This window comes from Maylandia zebra, linkage group LG7 (genome assembly GCF_041146795.1).
Source record: "Maylandia zebra isolate NMK-2024a linkage group LG7, Mzebra_GT3a, whole genome shotgun sequence".
Taxonomy (NCBI): Eukaryota; Metazoa; Chordata; class Actinopteri; order Cichliformes; family Cichlidae; genus Maylandia; species Maylandia zebra.
The window spans coordinates 28,730,821-28,755,079 of record NC_135173.1 but is presented as its reverse complement, the minus strand read 5'-3'; the positions used below and the strand labels follow the sequence as shown (position 1 = coordinate 28,755,079).

The window sequence follows — 24,259 nt, the reverse complement described above, 5'->3', positions numbered from 1 at the left end:
TTATGTGTTTTTGTAGTTAAAGGGCAGGACTGAAGGCAGATCAAACATACTGCTGAGTGCAGAAAGAGAAATGATAAGACATAAAGAGTAATAAATAAAACAGCGGACGCACCAATGAATCACTCCAAAGTGACCTGAAAATCAACAACAATAACAAAAAAAAGACCAGAAAAAAAAACTATGCTATGTTGACTAAACCAACATTAATTGTTCTATGCTGACATGTCTATAAACAGTGTTGGGGAGTATCGGAATACATGTACCGCTGTTACGTATTTAAAATACAAAATATGAGTAACTGTATTCTGTTACAGTTACCGTTTAAAAAGGTGGTATTCAGAATACAGTTACTTTGTTGAAATAAATGGATTACACGCCGGTCTTTTCCTGTTTCATATGTTAGGCTATGCCCTCTCCATTTTTGATAATTCCACACCGGTGGAAACCCAAACAAAACACGCATTAGTGTTACAGGCATAGCCCTAAAGAATGTAGCCTCATGGGCAGTGTAGTCCGTGCTGCAGGGAGAATGGACTGCCATACTTGTTATGTGTCTGTGAGCGAGGGAGGGAGAAAAAGGAAAAGTACGAGTTGTCACCGACCAGAAACGGGAGCTGGAAGCATGTAAATATAATAATAACCACTGCAGCCAAGAAGAGTGCCTGACGAGCCCAGCTGTAAGTAAGCTGTTAAGACTCGACTGTACACCGTGTTCGTGTTTTCCTCCGAAAACAATAAGTTCCGCTGGAGCAGTCTTTCAACGTCTCTCTGTCTCTCACTAGCAAAGTTGACCCAGACAACAAAGTAAAGCTAGTTTTCGGTTATGAGCCCGACATGAACCCAACGTATTAGCCAGAGGTCCCTTTACTATGGTTCGGAGCCGCGGACCTGTTTTATATATATTTTATATATATATATAAATTTTTTCTTGGACTTTTGGATCTCATAAGACATTTAAATTAAAACCAGCAACTAATTTTTTTGGTACTTTGAAACCCTTCCCTATTCCTATATCAGGGAAACCGATTCAATCAAACCATACTCACTGAACAAACTACAGTGATCAGCACATTATAGTTTGGCATGACTGCTGCTGCTTCCAGTAATTTTCAGTTTTCTTCTAAGGCTTGTGTAAATTCCAGTACCCAGCATCGATGAGTTTGTAACATCTAATGGAGTATACTCTCTAAGTAGATAAGCAAAACTGTACTTGTATAGCACCTTTCTATCATTACAGCATACGTTTTGTTTTGTTTTGGCTACCAAGTGTCGGGAAATATGTTCCTGCTGTTCTAGTGGTGAAGATAATGGCAGTAAATTTGTGGGGCCTAGTTTGTTTTGCTGTTTAAAGATTAGCAGAAGCTTTTTAGGAGTGCTCTGCCATTGCTTTGCCTAGGCATTGTACCTTTGTTGTTTCACTCTAGAGCAGCGGTCCCCAACCTTTTTTGCGCCACGGACCGGTGTAATGTCACACAAGATTTTCACGGACCGGCCTTTAAGGTGCAGCGAACAAATACAACAAAATAAAATGATACGTCCAAGACAAAAACTGTGGTATTTTATAAATGTAATAATAAATGCCAATTAACTGTGTAATTATGTAACTTTATTAGCAGCGTCCTCCTGAAATGCGCCAACATTAAGAGTAACATCCTCCTGTCTGCTCTCTGGCCACCATGGTAACGCGTAAATATTTCTTTCAAAATAAGATAATAATAAGAAGACACAACTACAAAGACCCAGGGAAACAGAGTTAATGATAAAAACCCTGAAAACCATCAATTTCCCACCTGAGCCTCAACTCTCGTGGTCCGGTACCAAACGACTCACAGACCGGTCCGTGGCCTGGTGGTTGGGGACCGCTGCTCTAGAGTTTAACGTGTTCTTTTCTTTCAGTGAAGAATGGGGTTTTTGTTTGGAAACCCACTTTATATATAGTTTGCGCTGTTGCCGTCATGCCCTCTAGACTTCACAGAAAAGGGACGCGTCCTATGGGGTGGGCGGTATAAACGATATTCGGTATAAACAGTATTCGGTAGAAACGATATGAATTTGGCCAATGGTAGAGATTTTCACTATACCGCTCTACCCTGATAGTGCATGTTGATGGTGTCATCAAGCTGCGCCTGTTTTGGTCAAAAGCATCGCAACGGCTGCAAGCAATATCATCTGCAGTTTATGCCGGGTGACAGTAATAGCGAAGAGACGAAGCACGTTTTGGAATATGAGGAAAGCCAAAAACTGCGCTTCCTCCACTTCCGTACCATTGATTCATTAATGAATGAATTCTGCTCTATTCCCATGTTGTTGCAGTATATTAATGACTAACCTCGTTTTGTGGATGGATTATCTCAGTTGTTCTCCTGACTGAAGTTTGGTCCCTTTATAGCATCCTGCCATGCGATTGCATTTGTCCCAAACCATCAGGAACCCTCACGTTAACTTTTATCGAGTGGAAAAAAGTTAGCGTTCATCCTACAGCTTCACTGTGTTTTTGTTATGCTAACATAGCTGTGTCGCTAGTGATCATGTAGCACATCATTATATACCAGCTAGCCCAACTTCAGTAACCCTAAAAAAAGTCACTGCTGTTTAGTTTCCTGTCTTCGTTCATGTTGGAAGTGACAGCAGAGTTGTACGTTTGAATTTTTTCAGAAATCTCTCAGTCAGAACCAGAGATGGGCAGTAACGCGTTACTTTTTTCAAGTAACGAGTAAAGTAAGGGATTACTATTGCAAAAACGGTAATTAGATTACCGTTACTTTCCCGTAGGAATGCTGCGTTATTGCGTTACTAAAACCGTGATTTTTTGCGAGAATGTCTCAAGACAGTGACGTAAGCGAGTGCGCCGTTAGTGACAACAGCTGTGTGCAGATCAACAATGGATCATATATCGAGTGTGGGAGAGAGTATGAGCCTGCAGCATTTAAAGCGTGGAAGTACTGACCTTACTTTGAGTTTGATTCCATAAAAAGTGACAAAAACATTAGTGTCCGTTGTGCGTGGGAAGAAAACTTCTTTTTACAGCGAAAAAACCCCTAAACTTCCGAGCAAGCACCGAGTGCGCTATGACTAGGGATGGGTATCGTTTAGGTTTTATCCGATACCGGTGCCAAATCGGTACTTTTGAAACGGTGCCGGTGCTCAAACGGTGCTCAAACCGGTGCTTAAAGAATGGAGAATACAAAATTGGTCCAAAAACCTCTCATGTTCAGCTGTTTTTTGTAAAAAGATAACAATGTTAGCCTTTTCTGCAGCTATGGGGCATATATGGTATCACTCTTGGCTGGAAGCAGTGCTTAAACAATGGAAAAAACACAAACTTTGTCCTAAAACTCTCATGTTTAACTGTTTTCCACTTTTTCTTTGGTCTTTTTAGCCTTTTTGGCCAGGGTGAAGGGAGTATCTGCTATCAAACAAGAAGACAGCCGCATGTAGCTATGATGATGTTTGCTAGTTCACCTTACATGCATTAATGTAATAACGTGGTTAGCCTACTCAACGTAAATTACACACGAACAACATTAAGCTACGCACGCAGAGAAGAACGGCTCCTGCTGCATCATCCTCATCATTTCTCCTACACTGGCAGGGCTAGGGGCCAGGACTCTACTCTTCGTGTTTTTGGGGGATGTTGCATAACAGGCACCACACCCGCAGTAGATGCGCTCGGTGTGAGGTCTCGCAGCAAGCTATCAAATACGGCGCATTTCTCGGCTTTAAAAAAAAAACGCTATGCGTCGCCAGGTATTTCATCGGATTTGAGGTGTTACCTCCTTTGACAGTATCACAGTATCAGCTTAAAGCACTTGTTGCAGGCTGCTGAGTTTGCATCTTTTGCTGTGAAGTACAGCCAGACTTTTGACCGCTTCGCCTTGGACATTTTTAATCTGTAGCTCTGCTCTAAAAGAACGTACATACCTGGCCCGCCTACTATCCTCGGAAACGTAAAATGATTGGCTAGAAGTGTATCACAGCTCAGGAAAAAAAAGCACCGAAATAAAGCACCGAAATGTGCGCTGCTTTTCGGTCTGGTTACTACCGTCTATGTCAGAACCGGTGCCATCATGGCACCGGATACCGGTACCCATCCCTAGCTATGACGTAATGGAAAATTCACAGAGAAACTCGCGGATTCTTCCATTGACCGCGGCACACCTGCACCAGGGTAAACCTCCGCCTACCACAGTCCTGCTTTACAGGTGAAAATAGAGCAACAGGACCTGAGTCTTTGACTTTATTTATTTTCTGCTGTGTTTTAATTGCATCTATTTGAAAGAGTGAGTGTAAACACAAAAAATATTTTATTTTATGTGCTGGAATGTGTAGAAAATAGGTTTAAATGTTAAACTAATTTATTCAAGTCAGAGAATGTTGCATATAATTTAATTTTTACTTGATGCATAAAGTTAAAAGATTAACACTGATAAAACATGTTAAAAAAATAGACTTTTCTATTTGATTACATTTTGTATGATGGATTATGCAGAAAAAGTAGAATTGGGCTGAAAGATCTATCGCGTTATCACCTATTCAGGTTGTAAATCGTGTTTTTAAAAAGTAACTAAGTAATTAATTACTTTTGAAAACAAGTAATCAGTAAAGTAACGGGATTACTTTTTTGGGGAAGTAATCAGTATTTAGTTACTGATTACTTTTTTCAAGTAACTTGACCAACACTGGTCAGAACGTGGTATATCATGTTTAGGTGGAAGCGAGCGAGCTAACTTCCTGCTAACTTCTAACTCTGTTAAATGTAATAAATTCTGTTTTCATGGATGCCTGGATGTTAAACTTAATTTTTACACCTGGTAAAGCAGCAGTGCTGATCATTTTATTAAAGATGAAAGAATTTAGACCGTTTTTAACTCTCAGTGATGCCGCAGTGTTCGTTTGACTTTGGGACCCGAAGAAGACGGAGTTTTGGACCCAGGTTACTCAGCGAGGCTCCTGACTACGGTACCCATAATGCTCCGACAGTCCATCAAGTGGTGCGGCTTTGTAGCTTACCAAAGTCCTACTAAAACATTTTTGACAGATTTTTGAGCGTGTACCACATAAAATCTGTTTGAGGTCAATAAGCACAACCAGAATTCATACATAAGGCGCACCGGATTATAAGGTGCACGGTCGAGTTTTGAGAAAATTAAAGGATTTTAAGTATAGAAAATACGGTATACAGAAGAAAAAAATATATCGCGATCTATATCGTTACCGCACATGCTTCAAATTATACCATGATATGGATTTTAGGCCCTATCGCCCAGCCCTAGCATCCTAACAGCTTACTAAAACTTTAATGTTTTATGTTTTTACTACAACATGCTGAGGTTAGCAGATGTAGTGTGTCATATTAAAAAAATAAAGTGTGTGCTTAGCCAAGCTAGATAGTCAAGTTCTCTAAGGTCTAGGATATTGTAAAATTTGAAGACAATCCTTTAAAAGTAATATAAAGTTTTTGCTGTTTTTCACATTTGGTATCACCTTGACACAATTTTCACCAAAATTAAATCACCTTCAGTTGTTATTGATATCTACCATCACACAATATTTAAATATCTTTACAACTGTGGATGCTAGACTGATAAACAAATGGAACTGATTATGGAGAAGATTGTTTTTGTCCTGTAATGTTGCCAAAATATATACAGATGTGTGTGTAACAACTAATAAATTAATTTCTGCTAACTCCAATAAAATATGCTAAAGTGTTGCATATTCCAAAACTAACTGGTGGAGGCAAAAGTCAACGGCAATTCAAAACCAGCTTCTCAAATGTTTTAAGAATATTTTAGAACATTAATTGAAAACAACATCAAATATTTCTCTGGTACCAGAACAAACTCTCCCCAAAGCCAAAGATCAATCCCAGTTATTGAGTAGAAACAACATGCAGTGTTAAAATCAATTGGTACCCAAGTCACCCCATTCTCTGTCTGTCACTGACATTTTATTCAGGTCACTTCAGCTCTATTTTTACATCATGATCATTTGTCTAAAAATCAACAGAGGTTTAGAATATTTTGCTTCATCATCTTCAATTTACCTAAAACGTTTATGGTCCAAAGTTTTAAGCTATATGATAGAATGGAATGATGAAATTTAGGCTTCATATGTCAAATAATTTTGAAAATATATTTTTGGAAAAATGGTCTTTTGACCCACTTTCAGACCCCTTTTTTTTTCTTTCCGCACACTGAAATGTGAGGCAGATTTTTAAAAGCCTGAAATTCTCACCCTTTCTTATAATCAAAATGAATCAGGATCTGTACTTTGGGACAGATACACACATAGTGTTTGAGTATTTGCTGGTTAAAAATGTAAAAAAAAAACCTGTCATGTAAAGTCCTATATTTAAACACCCAGTAATTGACTGTGTGCACGTTAGCATATGCTACTTCCGGTGCGGAAACTCCTGTGGGGAGCTTTGTTTCCGGTGTCTTATTCGTGCCTGGTTTACGGTCCAAAACAAGTTAAGCAAATGAATGAATCAAGCGGCGATTTACATTTCTATAGATGTCTTGGGCATTTACCCAATATATCTGTAAATGATGTTCATCGACTTGTAGATATTTTTCCCTGCGCCTCAGAGCAAAGGAGAAAATGGATTCAAATGTTATATTTCTCAGCTGTCCCTCGTTTATCGCGGGTGTTATGTTCTAAAATAACCAGCGATGGGTGAAATCAAGTAGCCAATTTTATTTTTTGACGGTGCAAAACGTTTCGTGGACATCGTGGACATACAGTGCTGCACTTCAGAGTCACACTGCTAGCGATCGATGCAGCGATTCTGTACTGTACAGGAGAGACGTCACGGAGGAGATCGTCTGCAGCGATCAGGACGCAGGACACAATGTGACGTAAAAAAAATAAGCATGCAAACTTGCACTAAAAAATCTGCGAAACAGCGAGGTGAAAGGTGAACCGCGTTATTGCGAGGGACTGCTAAACTCTTTAAACGTCAAAATTGATCATTAGATTTTTTATGACACAACAGTGGTGAGTGTTCCCACCTTCTCCTCTTTGTAACTTAACGCGATCTTTCCGTTTTCGAGTTTTGGACATGATTTTGGGGTATATCTTCGCAGTAGCGATTGACCGCAAAGTAAAGCTACCGGAAATGCACAACCCCACATCCGGTCTCAAACCAGGAAGTTAGCATTGTCTCGTGCACATAGTCAATAATAAGCTTCACATTGCAAAAGAGAATTGCTTTCGGAGTAGTATATAGGGATGTCAACAAATTCATTTTACATTGTGAGCCACATGCAGCCCACTTTGAGCTTAGGTAAGCCAGACAGAAGTGGAAAACGTACAGACATTCTGTACTTAATTAGAAGTACAGATACTAGTGTTAAAAATACTCCAGCAAAAGTGTCAATTTCTTTTTTCAAGTAAAAGTGAAAAAACACTGGCTCTGAAATGTACTCAAATAAAAAAATGAAAAAAGAAACCCTCTAGTTTCCTTTCTCAATTGTAGAGTGTGAATTTGCTTCTAAACAGGAAAATGAGTAGGAAAGTGGGATTCAGGAGGTGGGGAACCCTAAAATCTGTTGTAATGGCTCAACGGTGTCTGCCGTTTGTTTACTACAAAATTATGCAATTTAGTTTTTTTACAGTTTCAATTTTTGGGGGGCTTCAAATTCCCTTTTTTCAGTTTCAAACCCCCCTTTTCAGTTTCAGGGCATTTTTTCCCTCCCTTTCAGACTTTTAACCCTGATTTTGTCTTGATATATTCTCAGTCATCCAGGAAAGTAAATCTCCAAAAAGTTGTTGTTCATCTGGATGTAGCGTTTTGTGGGAGAAACGTTTCGTCACTCATCCAAGTGACTTCTTCAGTCTCAGCTGACTGCAGGTTTCCCCAATCTTATAAACATACATTTGCATAATGACTGAAACCAGCCCACTGAAGGAACAGTGGGCTGGGAGGTCAGTTCCTTAATCTTAATTATGCAAATTCCCATGACCAACAACCACTGACCAAAACCCACTGATCAAAGACCATTGATCAATGGCCATGAGTACCATTCACAGAGAGTTGGGGAATGGCTGCAATCACAGCATTGTAAGATGGCGAAAGATGTACCCCTAGGCTCCCTCCTCGATTCAGAGATGGTCTTTCCCTTTTCACGTAAACTCGGTCACCTATAACACCTCCAAGTTTCTGGCTTCGATCCTCAACCCGCTGGTGGGCAGCTCTGAACACCACATCCAGAACACCCTGGATTTTGTTGAGAAGGTGAGAGATGTCATTATGGAGGCAGATGAAACCATGGTATCGTACAACGTTACATCTCTCTTCACTTGTATCCCAGTCACGGAAGCGTTGGAGGTAGTCCGTAAGAGATTACAGGATGACACCAACCTCAGCAACAGGACCACTCTCAGCATCGACCAAGTGTGTTTGCTTTTGGAACTGTGTCTTCATTCCACCTACTTCACATACAAGGGTCAGTTCTACAGGCAGAAACATGGGTGTACCATAGGCTCCCCAGTTTCATCCATCGTGGCCAATTTGTACATGGAAGAAGTGGAAAAGAGGGCTCTGCTATCCTACCCTGGAACACCACCAAGCCATTGGTTCAGGTATGTGGATGACACCTGGGTAAAAATCAAATCTCAGGACGTACCACAATTCACTGATCACATTAACTCGGTGGACCGACAAATCAAATTCACCAGGGAGGATATGAAAAGTGGCAGGTTAGCCTTCTTAGACTGTGAGATTTCCATCAGTAATGAGGGACATCTAAAAGCTGACGTGTACCGTAAACCTACACATACGGATCAGTATCTAAGGTTTCACTGTCATCATCCACTGGAGCACAAACTGGGTGTCATCAGGACGCTCCAACACAGAGCACATACCATCCCCACAGACATAGCGGCCAGGGAGGCAGAAGAACAGCACATCAAGAAGGCCCTGAGTAAATGTGATTATCCTAGCTGGACTTTTGTCAAAGCTGGAAAGACACCTAAAGAAAGCTTCAGCCGATCCAGGAGAGAAGGACAACTGCTGCCCAAGCGAAAACCTGTAGTGATCCCATATGTGTCAGGAGTATCAGAGCAGTTGAAACGCATTTTTTCTAAACACCGGGTCTCTTTTAAACCCCAAAACACGCTGCGCCAAAAACTGGTCCACCCCAAGGATCGGGTCCCCCAAACAGAGTAACATAGTGCACGCTGTTAAGTGCCTGGAGGATTGCCAGGATTTATACATCGGGGAAACCAAACAACCTCTGGCGAAGCGGATAGCACAACACAGAAGAGCCACCTCATCAGGCCAGGACTCTGCAGTCTATTCACACCTACAGGCCAGTGGATACTCTTTCAATTATGAGGATGTACACATCTTGGACAGGGAGGAACGCTGGTTTGAGCGCGGAGTCAAGGAGGCTATTTACATGAAAAGGGAAAGACCATCTCTGAATCAAGGAGGGGGCCTAAGGGTACATCTTTTGCCATCTTACAATGCTGTGATTGCAGCCATTCCCCAACTCTCTGTGAATGGTACTCATGGCCATTGATCAGTGGGCTTTGATCAGTGGTTGTTGATCAATGGTCATAAGAATTTGCATAATTAAGATTAAGGAACTGACCTCCCAGCCCACTGTTCCTTCAGTGGGCTGGTTTCAGTCATTATGCAAATGTACTGTTTATAAGATTGGGGAAACCTGCAGTCAGCTGAGACTGAAGAAGTCACTTGGATGAGTGATGAAACATTTCTCCCACAAAACGCTACATCCAGATGAACAGAATCAACTTTTTGGAAACCCTGATTTTGCATTGTAGCCATGTATCAAAGGGAAGAGGCGGGACAGAGACTAATGACTGACAGTTCCTGTGTCACATTTGTGTCAGCGTTTTGGTTGAAGATGGCCATCATTCCTTAATGGGATACTACTGGCACCATCCAAAAGGTTTCTCTCCATTTCCTCTCCAGCTTACGAGTTATCAGCTTTAAGCTATGTGTTTGAGAATTATACCAAGGAGTCAAGTACTTGTGATTTGATTTCAGCTGTTTTTCACAAGAGCTAAAGTATCCAGGGTCATACAAAGTGAGGAGGTAAAATTATTAACAAGATAATCGACCTCTGTTTGAGTAGCGTTCAGCTAGCTGCTCTGCTCTGTGTTGGTACAGGGCATTGAAGAAGATAACAGCAGGTATATTATATTCTTAAAGTCAGTTACAGCACTTTCAGAAAGACATCTACTGTGATGAAGTCTACTCCCCACTGCTGTGTAATCAATATTGTAAACATAAATGTTTTTAGGAAATGATCAGACAAGAGAGGGTTTTCGGAAAACACTGTTAAATGTTCAGTTTCTATGCCATATGTTAAAACAAGATCTAGAGTGTGATTAAAGTGATGGGTGGGTTATTTTATCTGAATAAGTTCTTTAGGTAAGCTAGAATTGTGATTACGAGGTCAATTACTGTTTACAATTACTGGATTACTGTACATGTAAGATGGAGGTGGCCACTCTGCTGCCACCCATTACCATCATCTAGCATTTTGGCTGCTGCTATGTTCATTTTTTGGAGCCACAGGTCCCCATATTTAAGAAAGTTAAATGGTAATTCTAGTAAGCTTGATTGGAAAACTGAATCCCACACTAAATTCATTTTTAAGCCCTGTTCTTCAGTTGCTACTTGTTCCAAACTAATCAATACCATGTGAAAAAAGTTTCTATCATGGCTAAAGTGGAGGATTTACGGTTTTTAAGTTTTCAGTAGTTTGACCGCCACATCTCAGCTTCCAACAAGGTCTGTCACCAAAAACAACAAGAAAACCTGTCTGTTTGGATGCTCCAACAACTTTTGTGTTAACTTATTTCAGGTAATAATTTTATGACGACAGGTACATCCAGCCCAAAGATTTACAGGCGTCAACCTCTGTTAGTAGCTCTGCCTCAACTAATGCTTCAACCTGCTTCATGCATATGGAATATGATTTAGTCTAAAAAGTATATCATGATTTCAATTTTAAATAACAAAGTTAAAATTATTTAAAATTCTGCAAATACTAGCTTTATATGTCTTTAGGTTAAAAAGGCAAACACTATGTATTCTACACAATTCAGCTGATGTATTTAATCAGAGAAAACATTTGCAAGTAGTGATGTGCGATACCACTGATTTCCTTTCCGATCCAATACCAAGTAAAATTCAGGGTGGCATCGGTGATACTGATCCGATACCGATACGTTGTACAAAAACTTTTTTTTTTTACTGTATCTTTTATTGTATCTCAAATTATAGCTTCATAATGATTACAGGACCTCAGATTACTTGTTCTTATCACTTAATAATGCAGAATTATCATATAAAAAACTGAAGTTGTGTGCCATTTGAGCATGTTGCCTGGCTGCAGCACTAAAGGCCTCCGCGAGAGACATCTGTCTCGCCCTAGCGGCACCTACCCCTCTCCTCCTCTTCAGTTCGACTCAACATACGCTCGTCATATTCTGTGATATGATTTACAGTGAGGTGTTTGACGAGGTTAGTGGTCTTGCCACATGTATCGCAAACCGCGTCTTGGCTGTTTGTGGAGGTAAAATACATGACTATGAAAGGCGGAAGAGAAAGTAGTTCCTTCCAATCTAGACAATCCAAATGATATAGCTGCTTTCCACTGTGTTCCTGTTAATGATAAACTACAAATTTACCCTAAATTACTAAAATATTGATATTTTAATATGAGAATCGATTCTAGAACATAAATGACTGGTATTGGAGGAATCGATATTTCAGTATCGATCCGCACATCACTAGTTTTCAGTCAAATACGATTTCATTCAGATGACTAGAGCCCTTGGTATAAATGACTGTTCTAAGAAACAAAAATCTGGATACAAACCCCGTGTGAAGATCTCCTCAGTGCCCGTATAAGAGGAGAACACCAGACCCATAAATTGCTCCTGCTGCTCCCTGTAGTTGTTCTGCAGGTAGTCCATCAGCATCACATATCCAGCCTGCTGCATCGTCATCACCTCACAGAACATTACCAGCTGCAACAGAGGAATCAATACAGTTATAAACATGAGTTCAGCACTCTGCCATGAATGGTTACCTAATAATTAGGAGTGATTGTACTGTGAGGTTGCACTAACTGTGGGGTTGTGATTTCAGCAGGTTCTTTTACAGAAACGAATTTGGGAATAAAATAAACAAAGGAAAAGGTAGCCTAAAAATATTTCTTATTAAACTCCTCGAAATTTTTATGATGGTGAACGTCTTAGAAAAAGAATGGGCAACAATAAAAGATTCTTTTAAGGTATTCAAACTTCAAAACTATATCTGACTACATGCCCCACTAAAGACTCAAAGGTGACTCGCTAATCTAATTTCCAACATTATTTTTTTTGCACTTTACTACATCAGCTTTGCATCACTCACAGTTCCAAATAATCTTATATATATATATATATATATATATATATATATATATATATATATATATATATATATATATATATATATATATATATATTAGCTGCCAGCGTGGGGCTTCTGCACAGAGATGTCTTCAGCAATTGAAATGCTCAAAAGGGTTGAGATCAGGTGACTGACTTGGCCATTCAACAATATTCCAATTCTTTCCTTTAATAAACTCCTGTGTTGCTTAGGCTGTATGTTTTGGGTCATTGTCCATCTGTATTATGAAACCCAATCAATTTGACTCCATTTAGCTGGATGTGAGCAGACAGTATGTCTCTGAAAAACTCCGAATTCATTCGGCTGCTTCTGTCCTGTGTCAGACACTAGTGTCCCAGTGCCTTTGGCAGCCATGCACGGCCAAGCCATCATATTGCCTGGATATGCTTTGGATTGTGAGCTGTTCCATGCCCTCTCCATACTCTTTTCTTGCCATCATTCTGTGCTTTTTAGATGTGTTTTAGTAAAATCTAATCTAGCCTTAAAGTTTATGAGTTGCTTGCATCTTCCAGTGAACCCTCTGTATTTACTTTCAAGCACTCTTCTCTTTATGGTAGACTTGGATATTGATATGCCTCCTGGAGAGTGTTGTTCACTTGGTTGGCTGTTGTGAAGGGGTTTCTCTTCACCATGGAAATGATTCTGTGATCACCCACCACTGTTGTCTTCCATGGACATCCAGGTCTTTTTGTGTTGCCGAGTCACCAGTTCACCAGAGTGAAACCTATCTAATGGTAGCTGTGTTTGAAGTGAATGAGTCAGGTTGAAAACAACATCTGGTCCTCAGCAGGGATCATGGTGGAATGTTTTTGTTGAAAACCTTTTGTATGCATCTACATGTTTGTGCAGGTACATGCAATTATGTGGGTCTAATGTGCTTCATCAAGTCTGAATAGCTCAGAAACCTTCTGTAAGCCAATAATTGTTTGAAGCAAAGACTGCTTCTGTATGGGGTTCAGTCATGCTCTGTCTGTCTCGCCCTTTCTCTCTCTCTTGCCCCTCTCTGTTGTGAAACCTAAATATCTCTTTAAAGGGTTGCTTACGAACATAGGAATAATTGTTTTGGGTTTTTTTCTATCGATTCCTCTATCGAGTCGCAGTTTTCAGTGAGTGTCCATCCCATCTGCCCCCTTCCCCATGTAGTTGTTAGTGTTTATGTCACCAACTTCAGTTTATTGTTTAATGTGGTGATTTGTCCAGTGTGATGCAAACTGTGTGTGTTTTACACTGTTGGAATTACAGCTTTTAGAACACAAAACACAAAACAATACTGTCTATTCAAGCAATAAACTTATTTCCACTATGATCTGCCAATAAACTGTTTCCCTGTCTTTTAATTTTATTTATTAGGTTAATGGATGGTAACCTTTAATGTTTAAATGTAAATAGCCAGCAGGACTCCAAGCTCATTCTGTGTGGAAACAGAGTTACATGAACCACAAAACACCTACAGTGGCTTTCAAAAGTATTCGGTCCCCTTGAACTTTCCCACATTTTGTCACATTACAGCCACAAACATGAATCAGTTTTATTGGAATTCCACGTGAAAGACCAACACAAAGTGGTGTACACGTGAGAAGTGGAACGAAAATCATACATGATTCCAAACATTTTTTACAAATAAATAACTGAAAAGTGGGGTGTGCGTAATTATTCAGCCCCCTTTGGTCTGAGTGCAGTCAGTTGCCCATAGACATTGCCTGATGAGTGCTAATGACTAAATAGAGTGCACCTGTGTGTGATCTAATGTCAGTACAAATACAGCTGCCCTGTGACGGCCTCAGAGGTTGTCTAAGAGAATATTAGGAGCAACAACACCATGAAGTCCAAAGAACACACCAGACAGGTCAGGGATAAAGTTATTGAGAAATGTAAAGCAGGCTTAGGCTACAACAAGATTTCCCAAGCCTTGAACATCCCACGGAGCACTGTTCAAGCGATCGTTCAGAAATGGAAGGCGTACGGCACAACTGTAAACCTACCAAGACAAGGCCGTCCACCTAAACTCACAGGCCGAACAAGGAGAGCGCTGATCAGAAATGCAGCCAAGAGGCCCATGGTGACTCTGGACGAGCTGCAGAGATCTACAGCTCAGGTGGGGGAATCTGTCCATAGGATAACTATTAGTCGTGCACTGCACAAAGTTGGCCTTTATGGAAGAGTGGCAAGAAGAAAGCCATTGTTAACAGAAAACCATAAGAAGTGCCGTTTGCAGTTTGCCACAAGCCATGTGGGGGACACAGCAAACATGTGGAAGAAGGTGCTCTGGTCAGATGAGACCAAAATGGAACTTTTTGGCCAAAATACAAAACGCTATGTGTGGCGGAAAACTAACACTGCACATCACTCTGAACACACCATACTGTCAAATATGGTGGTGGCAGCATCATGCTCTGGGGGTGCTTCTCTTCAGCAGGGACAGGGAAGCTGGTCAGAGTTGATGGGAAGATGGATGGAGCCAAATACAGGGCAATCTTGGAAGAAAACCTCTTGGAGTCTGCAAAAGACTTGAGACTGGGGCAGAGGTTCACCTTCCAGCAGGACAACGACCCTAAACATAAAGCCAGGGCAACAATGGAACGGTTTAAAACAAAACATATCCATGTGTTAGAATGGCCCAGTCAAAGTCCAGATCTAAATCCAATCGAGAACCTGTGGCAAGATCTGAAAACTGCTGTTCACAAACGCAAAAGGTGGTTCTACAAAGTATTGACTCAGGGGGCTGAATAATTACACACACCCCACTTTGCAGTTATTTATTTGTAAAAGATGTTTGGAATCATGTGTGATTTTTGTTCCACTTCTCACGTGTACACCACTTTGTGTTGGTCTTTCATGTGGAATTCCAATAAAATTGATTCATGTTTGTGGCTGTAATGTGACAAAATGTGGGAAAGTTCAAGGGGGTCGAATACTTTTGCAAGCCACTGCATTTTTAGAGTGAGCATGCACAGACCCTGAAGGTGAAAGCCTAGCCTAATAGAAACTTCAGATAACTTCCATCATGATACCCATTATCTCCAACTGGGCTTTTAGGTTTTGTCGAGCCACTTAAGGCAAAAAGACCCCTCTATTATACTGAGAAAGTTATGTTTACAATATGTTTAAATTCTACTGTATGTTTACAGTAAAAGCTAGCATCATATTTTATTGCCTAAAGTGGTGCAGTCATTTAGAAATCAATATAAAGAAGGTTACCATTTAAAACAAGAATATAAAAATAATAAACAACATGCAGGATTTGAAGCAGATTTCAAAATAGAAAGTGAAAATGTATACATTTTAATTTAAATGTACTGGAACTGGATTTGTCACCTGGTCATCGGAGATGGCTACTGTGTTCTTGAAGATGATCCACTCAACAATCTCGCTGCAAGGTGGCGTAGTCAGAGAGCCATTATAGATAAAGTATTTTTCAGTGGAGTTTGGCAGAAGACCTTGCAGGGTGAAGGGTGAAACCCTGGCACTCTTTCCTGGACAGTAAACAAGACAGCTTAAAAACACACAACACAAGAAAAGGTAAGAGAAAACACAAAAAACCACCTGCTGTACCATATCTGCTCACACTGTTGATGCCTTCTATTATAGCAGCGTAGTTCATGTTGTCTTCAGTGCTTATCTGTGAAAAGGAAAACATAATTACTTCAGATAAATCACACATATACATACAGGTTCTAAATGAATATCTTAAAATAGCTTTACTAACAAATATAACAACACTAATACCATTGGAAAAAAAAACAGAAAATAAACAGGACAGCCAGTATACTGTAAAACTATAAGTTCCTATGACTGAAACTTTGTAAGTTAACAAAGTAATAAAATATGAAGGAATAAATAAAACAAACAACGTACAACCCTTTCCTCTCAAAATTATAAACATAACATCATGACATGGATTTTATGTTTTAGATATAGGTTCTGCTAAAGATATGTATGATCTTGCACTGTTAAATGCTCCATTTATTATTTTACCATAAAGTTAAGAAAAACAAAAGGAACACAAAGGGAATATTAAACAAGACTATAGGACATATTCAAAACCAGAACTTTCATGGTTACACTGCTTTCACCAACAAAGCGTTCACATTTTTGGAATTTTGAGAGAAAAAAAAAGAAAACGATGAGAAGAAGATTATTTATGACCCAGTTACTGCCAAAGTTGCTGGCAAGAAACAAAACTGGTAGTTAACTGGTAGTTTTTATGCCCAAGCTTTAGCTGGAAAGACACACAGATATTCCCTGCTGTTTCACATGAGGCATTCGTCTTAGATTTGTTCCAACCTGACCTTTCACAGTTCTAACATGCCAACATGGCCAGAGGCAACATGACTGCACAAAGCAGACTGCATGTTAAGAAAAAGTATTTACTATGCTCAGTATGAACCCTGACACTGAACATAAGCACACAGACAAGAACACAGCAATGATCATAAACCAACAATAAAAATAAACCTTCAGTCTAATGATTGAACATTACTATTCAATTCAATGTTATTTATATAGTGGCAAATCACAACAACAATTTCCTCAAAGCATTTTGTATTGTAAGGTAAAGACCCTACAATAATATAAAGAATCAAACGACCCTCTGTGTGCAAAGCAAAGAAAACCCCAGCGGTCATATGACCCCCTATGAACAAGTGCTTTGGTGGAAGTGAGAAGGAAAAACTTCTCAACACAACTTTTAACAGTAAGAAACCTACAACAGATCCAGGCTCAGGATGATCATCTGCTGTGACTGGATGGGGTTAGGGTAGGAAGACAGGACAAAGCCACGATACTACATACACTGGCAGTATCACTTTGAACATCTGTTTACCTGTTGTGAATTAAAAAGCCCCCAATCAGCTCTTTTCAACAGAGGAGTAGCGGCTCCATGCTAAGTTCCTCAATGATTGCAGTAACTTATTCAAGCTTAACTTTTATTTTATTTTAATTATTGTAATACCTTTCTTCTTCTATTGTCACGCATGCATTGAATAGCTTTTTGAATTTCAATGCTTTACTCTTTAAGCACACAAGTCATACAAACCTCTAAACCTGTTCTCAGCACATAACAATATGCCTTGTAGTGAACACATGCACACACCACAAACCTCAAATAGAACAGCGAGTGCTGTGATTCTGCCTCCAGCCTTGATGCTTTCATCCAAAGAATCAAATCGAAGTGGGTCATAACAGTATATTTGCATCTACAGGAGTAAACAGAAAAAAATAAACACCAACAAGTTGAGTCTATCAGTCCAGTGAGATTGTTTAATTCAGACACTGAATTTCTTTTTGTAAAGGTCCTTTTTAAAAATATGAAATGATTTTGTTTTAAATTAGGATGATATTTTATTGTTGCTTTATAAGAATTCTGGTTATAATGTTATATAATATTATAACATTATTTTTTATCATATTTAAGTAAATGCCTTGAGATGCATCATGTCAAGTAGTAAACAAAACAATACAAGAAATAATATAAAACTAAATTAAGTAGAGCAAATAAAATGAAAATAAAATTATAAAAATGGAACAAAGGTTGCAGAGGTAAAACAAAAAATAGTAAATAATACTAATTAATCTATCATTAAATAAAGACAGAACAAAACTGTGATGAAAACACAATAATAAAGACAGCTAATGATATTTAGATTGATCTTAGAGTTTAACATAGCTGAATGCTTCATTTCTGGACAGAGCTGAACTTATAGATATAGTTTAAATTCTCCTGATCATAACAGATGAATTTGAGTCTACATAAGCTGACTCACCTCTAGAGGGTATTTGACACCATTCAGACTATGTTCTGACCCCTCTGAAGAAGCATTGCAGCACCCCCAGTGGAAAGTGATGCACCCCACCTTGACCTTTGACCTGAGACCTGCTCCACTGACATAGAAGTCACCATCCACATTGACGGTCACTAACAGAAAAGATATGTGAGAAAAAATGGCACGTGTGAGACTGAGTTTTCTTTATTTTATAATTGCTATTAAAAGGCTACATTGAGACTAATGTATAAAGAGAGATGCCATTTGTACAACAGCTTGCGTGACCCAAACTGGGTCGGGCAAAAGCATACTAGTAAGTCTACAACAGAATAGCGCTGTGCGATATGACCAAAATCTCATATCCCAATATAAGACATTTATTGTCATGACAACGATATATATGACAAAAATTTTACATTTTCTGTAAATTCTGTGAATCTTGGGCAACTCGACTTGCGTGAAGTGTTTTCAGGTGGGCGTCGTACACTTGGAGTTGAGTGTTTTGACTGATGCGTGAAACTGTACATTTTTAGACACAAGTTGTAACGGACAGAATTTTCTTTGTGATTATTTATTACACAGGGAAAAGCCTGTTCTAACGTTTGAGTCTAAGGTTTATTTTTAGCACATGATGGCTTTTTTTTTTGCTTTTCATCCATAAACTCTCTCCATACTCTTTCACACTATTCTTGCGTAGGTGGTAGAAGAGGTTTGCCGTGTTTGAGTCTGAGGTGGGGACCGGTTTCATGCATAATTTGCATAGTACAGTTTTCTGGTCCGTGTCAGACTTTTCAAAACCAAACCATGTCAATGCTACAGAGGGAGCCCCTCGTTTAGAAATAAGGTCCTCGATTTGTTTTGAATGGTCCTTCTGCTTGTCATCATTTCAGTTTATTTTGAAAATCTCAACAGGATCTTCAGCTTCATTGTGAAAGGTTTATGTGGAAAATAAACAAGCCAAAGGTGGAGCCACACGATGGGTTTACCATCATTGTTGCTAATGACAATGTGTAAAAACAGTCGCGTAGTGTGGTTATTTTAAATATAAGAGAAAGAGAGAACTTTAAGAAATTAATATTACCACTACAGTGACCATCAAAACGCTGAAAAAATATTCCCTTAAATTGTTTATTTTGCGACACCACGAAACAAACGATAACGTAATACGAAACCGATATATATCATTATATCGAACAACCCTACAACAGAATGGCAAAAAGAAAAGAAACAAGATGTTGCAGTGGCAATGACTGTAGATCTGCTTCAAGTTTTTGATATCCCAGATTTTTCAGTTTTATTCTTTGCCTACTGCATTGAAGACTCAACCACAACACAGTGAAAATGTCCTGAAAACAATGGATTAGAAACATACAGAATATCAAAAGATGATCTTCTCTATTTAATACTCTAGCAGCACCTGCACTCTACCATAAAACAGACCTGAATAAAAGTCGCCTTTTCTTTAACTTGCTAAAAAGATACGCTCAAGAATCGAAACTTACTTTGAATGGTGGTCATGTTTTCATCGTGTTGCCACGGTCATGTAATTATGGTTTTGTTGTGATAATACCTTATTTACTGTGAACTGATGATATTAAGCCTGTTTTAAGTCACCGATTATTGAACACATGAAGAAAAGTCCCTTTGATATGTTTTGGTAACTGTGATCTCTCTTTGTTTGCCTCCCTTTGTGCCATTTAATCCATGTAAGTTTAAGCCTGTTACGTTTTTTTGTCTTGGCAAAAATCTAATTTCCCTGTTAAGGTAAGGAAAATATTAGCTCAACCTGTTGCTAATTCATTCTTGTTGACTTGTACAAGTATAAAGTTTTTTTTTCTTTTTATTAGCCTGTCCTAATTTTTTAAAAATTCACATTTTTATATCTAAATTTCAGCTTGTGGACTTAAGAAGTCAGAAATGAATGAATCTTTCAACCACAAAAAGACATTGTTCTGTTCAGTGATGGAAGTAAATAATTACTTTAAAAATGAGAATGTGCTTTACTATTTTCTACTTGTTTGTAAAAGACAATTTGAAATTTAATGGATAACAATAATTATAATGTAGCAATAAATATATAATTTTGAGCTTGCACATACAGGTGACCCTTACAGAAACCAAAAAATTATATAGTAGTTATAGTGCCAATCTCTTAATTTATAGGAGCTATGACTTAAAAATTACATTGGCTGGTGCTCTAATAAATGCTGTTAATATATTCCAAGATTTCAATTTTATTGTCTGAGGAGGAAAAAAAATCAGTTGCTAGGCTCAAAAGGACTCCTCCACTGGCGATCATAATGTGTGTAAAATGTCTATTTTATTCCATACAGTAGTTGAGATATAAGTATATGTGAATATGTAGAACTGACCAAACTAGATCAAAATTCTCATTGTTCTAGAAAACAACAACAACAACAACAACAACAACAACAACAACAACAACAACAAAAAAAACAATCCAAAGCATTACTGTTATTACCAGTCTTGCCATCGTTCTTGATTGTTGTTCTGTTAGTTGTCAGATTCTCCCAGCCATCAAAGCTCAACTTCTGGTACTGTAGTTTCACCTGGGCCAGGTTCTGTTCTATGTTGATGGGAGACTGCTTGGCGTTGCTGCAGGATGGAAACTTCTTGGCCCAGTTGTTCTGGTTTAATGTTCCTGGAGTGTGTATATAGACAATTAGTGTTCAGATAAATCATTTTGGGGCGGTGTAGATCTTGGTGGAAAGACAACCAAATAATAATCAAACCCAAAATAAATTTTAAAAAATAGTGAAAAGTGAAAGTTGTTACTTTCAATAATTTTCAGTTGAGTAGGTGACTCTCTCGAGTTCAGGGGTGTCACAAAAGTAAGGCCTGGGGCCCAGAATTGGCCCTGCCCACTGGACAGCTTCAAAAATGTGAAGGAGGGCATAGAGTTTAAACCTTTAATTAGATTTTCAGACATTTCAAGCTTTTTCTATTAATAAAGACCTCTTCCATGTCCATTCATACTACACCAAAGTAATTAACTAATAGATAAACATTTAAATGACAGAATAAATTCCTGTTTTCCTCCATCTAATATAGAAATGTCTACAAAAAATACAATACAAACTCCAATACAAAAAAATTGACATTTTACCATTTTGTGAATTCATGTAAACTTTGTACCTTATCATTAGAGTTAATCTGGGAAATGAATTACAATTTTTTCTGAAATTTGCAATATGATAACAAATCTTGCACTTAATAAGTAAAGAAGTTTTGTGGTTGATTAAATACGTGAAGCACTTCTCATTTCTCTGCTGATTTTTGTAGAAGTTAAGTTAAACCAGTGAGCGCACTGTTGGAAAAACAAAGATAAATGAATGGAGAAACAAAATAAATGCAAATGCTTAAGCAGAGCTCAAGACTTAAAATGTTTTTTCTTTAATATTACGTGAGCCACATGCTGCTATAGAACAGACAGTATACACATCTGTAACATTTCTGGACAAAAGCAGTGTTAAATGGCAAATGGACTCATTCTAATATAGCGCTTTTCTACTCTCTTGAAGCACTCAAAACGCTTCGCACAATACCTCATTCACCTCATTCACCCATTCCTTTTCCGTATGGTTTTACATAAGTGCTTTCTATCTGACATTCACACACATTACACATTACACATACTCTGATGGATGCTTCAGAGAGCAACTTGAGGTTCGAATCTTGCCCAAGGATATTTGGCATGCAGACTGGAGCAGCCAGGGATCAAACCACCAACCTTCTGACCCATTCTACCTCCTGAGCCACCCCAGTGTTCATCACAGCATCATCAAAACATTGTATGATATAGAATCTTTTGGAAAAGAAGGGACTTCTATACACATTGTTTTCCTCAGAAATCTGACCCTAAAAACTATGTCAGGGTGTTATTACACAATAGCAATGTGTTTTCTTGTTTTTGGTTTGTTCTGTGTCATCTGAGCAGTATGAAAAGATCTGGATAGACCACAGGGTGTAAAACCTTTCGTGATACTAGCTACTGTACATCAACTCAGATTAGCTCACCTTTACTTATAAAGCTAAGGTACTTAACCACAGGGAAAATAGTACCAACTGGTAAATATTGGGTTGGAACTGGGGGAATATTGCTGCCAGCGGAACTGGTACAAAGTGGATAAAATGAAATAAAACAGTTCAAATGTGTTCAGCGTTTCAATAGGGCAATGATACACAACACAGATCAAAGCTGGTTGTGGAAAGGATAAAACAGACCGACATTTTTCCAAAGTGATTACCTCAAACCTGCCAAAACCAATAACTTTTAAAGTCAGCAGAAAAATTATGCTAAAAGCTTGTGTGCTTACCAAAGGTGTCTGGTCAAGGGACATTATGCTAAGGGACATTTAAACATAGATTAAACATACGCAAATGATGTGTACTTTATCCATATATACTAGTGCTGTCAACGTTAATCTCGTTAAAATGACGTTAATGCCATAACCGCATTAACACGGCAAATCTCCGTTAGCAAGTTAGCGTGGATCGCCCCGTGCGTGGGGATGCAAGGTGTTTATGCACCGTGCACGTTTTACAAAAATTAAAAGAACACTTTTTAATCATAGTATAGCATCAAGTCAGTTAAACTTCTGTGATATTGAAGTTTAACTGACTTGTAACATTGATCTCGTCAGTTAAGTAGGACAGCGGTCTCCAACCTTTTTTGCGCCACGGACCGGTTTATGCCCGACAATATTTTCATGGACCGGCCTTTAAGGTGTCGCGGATACATACAACAAAATAAAACTAGTACCGGTACCGAAAAAAAAGAAGATTTATTCATAACACACGTGAAAAGACCCAGGAAAACAGAGTTAATGATAAAAACGATAACAAAATAACGCTGAAAACCAATAAAAACCCTGAAAACCATACATTTCACACCTGAGCCTCAACTCTCGCGGCCCGGTACCAAACGACGCACGGACCAGTACCGGTCCGAGGCCCGGGGGTTGGGGACTGCTGAAGTAGCTGACCAGATTAGGTTGTTAATCAGTTTCAGACCAGTGTCTAATATAACTTTGTTCCTTTATGGCTTTGCTTAGCATAGAACTCACTAGAACATCCTTTTGCCACTGCTCAGTAACAAAAATAGTTATGAACCCCTAAAATGAAACCCAGGAAGTGGTTACAGGAAGAGGGTGATAGATTGTCTGAAACAGTTAGAACAAGACAACACTAACTGGACATCATACCCAGGTCTATACCCAGGGGAATCTACACCAAGTCTGTATGGTTTACAGAAGATTGGTAAAAAGTGCACACCTTTAAAACCAATTGTCTGTATAATCAACTATGTCACCTATGACATCTTAAAATCTTTTGTCTTTGATTCTCAACCCCTTGGTAGGCAGCTCTGGACACCACATCCAGAACATTTTGGATTTTGTTGAGAAGGTGCGAGATGTCATTACAGGAGCAGATGAAACAATGGCCTTATATGATGTTACATGTGTCTTTATTTGTATTCCAGTCACGGAAGCGTTGGAGGTAGTTTGTAAGAGATTACAGGATGACCTCATCCTCTGCAACAGGACTACTCTCAGCATCGACCAAGTGTGTTTACCTTTGGAACTGTCTTCATTACACATATTTTACATACAAGGGTCAGTACTACACACAGAAACATGGGTGTGCCATGGGCTCCCCAATTTCTCCCATTGTGGCCGACTTGTACATGGAAGAAATTGAAAAGATGGCTCTCATCCTACCCCGGAACATCACCAAGTCATTGTTTCAGGATTGCGAATGTCAACTCTGTGGGAAGCCAGACAGAAGACTGAAAGTGATGCTTGTGATGTGTCAAAGGTGTAGGAATTATTGACAAAGTATTTACAGAACACCATTATATAAACAATTCTCTTCTTTGTATTTCCTGAACTTTATGACAATGTTAAAATGAGGGTTTTTTGCTTTTCTTATTAAGTGCTTGATGTTCCACAGCCACGCTTCATTTGTATTACATTGAAACTATTGCCACCTCTTAAAGATCGTGAAGCAAGAGCTTTCTACAGAGAAGAAGCAACAC

General features: G+C 38.9%; 1 protein-coding gene across 6 annotated transcripts in view; it reads right to left on the bottom strand.

The window, feature by feature from the left end:
• ptprz1a (protein tyrosine phosphatase receptor type Z1a) overlaps window positions 1–24,259 on the bottom strand; it is a 111,117-nt gene that overhangs the window by 50,963 nt on the left and 35,895 nt on the right. For all 6 annotated transcript variants that reach the window (XR_013099426.1, XM_076886190.1, XM_012920504.4 and 3 more), the window contains exons 3-8: window positions 20,684–20,863; window positions 18,202–18,353; window positions 17,539–17,634; window positions 15,992–16,058; window positions 15,755–15,912; window positions 11,862–12,012 (exon numbers count right to left, since the gene is read on the bottom strand). Coding sequence is in view for 5 of the 6 variants with exons in the window: in XM_076886190.1 (XP_076742305.1) it covers window positions 11,862–12,012; window positions 15,755–15,912; window positions 15,992–16,058; window positions 17,539–17,634; window positions 18,202–18,353; window positions 20,684–20,863 (804 nt within the window). In the remaining variant the exon portion in view is untranslated. The remainder of the gene's footprint in view (window positions 1–11,861; window positions 12,013–15,754; window positions 15,913–15,991; window positions 16,059–17,538; window positions 17,635–18,201; window positions 18,354–20,683; window positions 20,864–24,259) is intronic.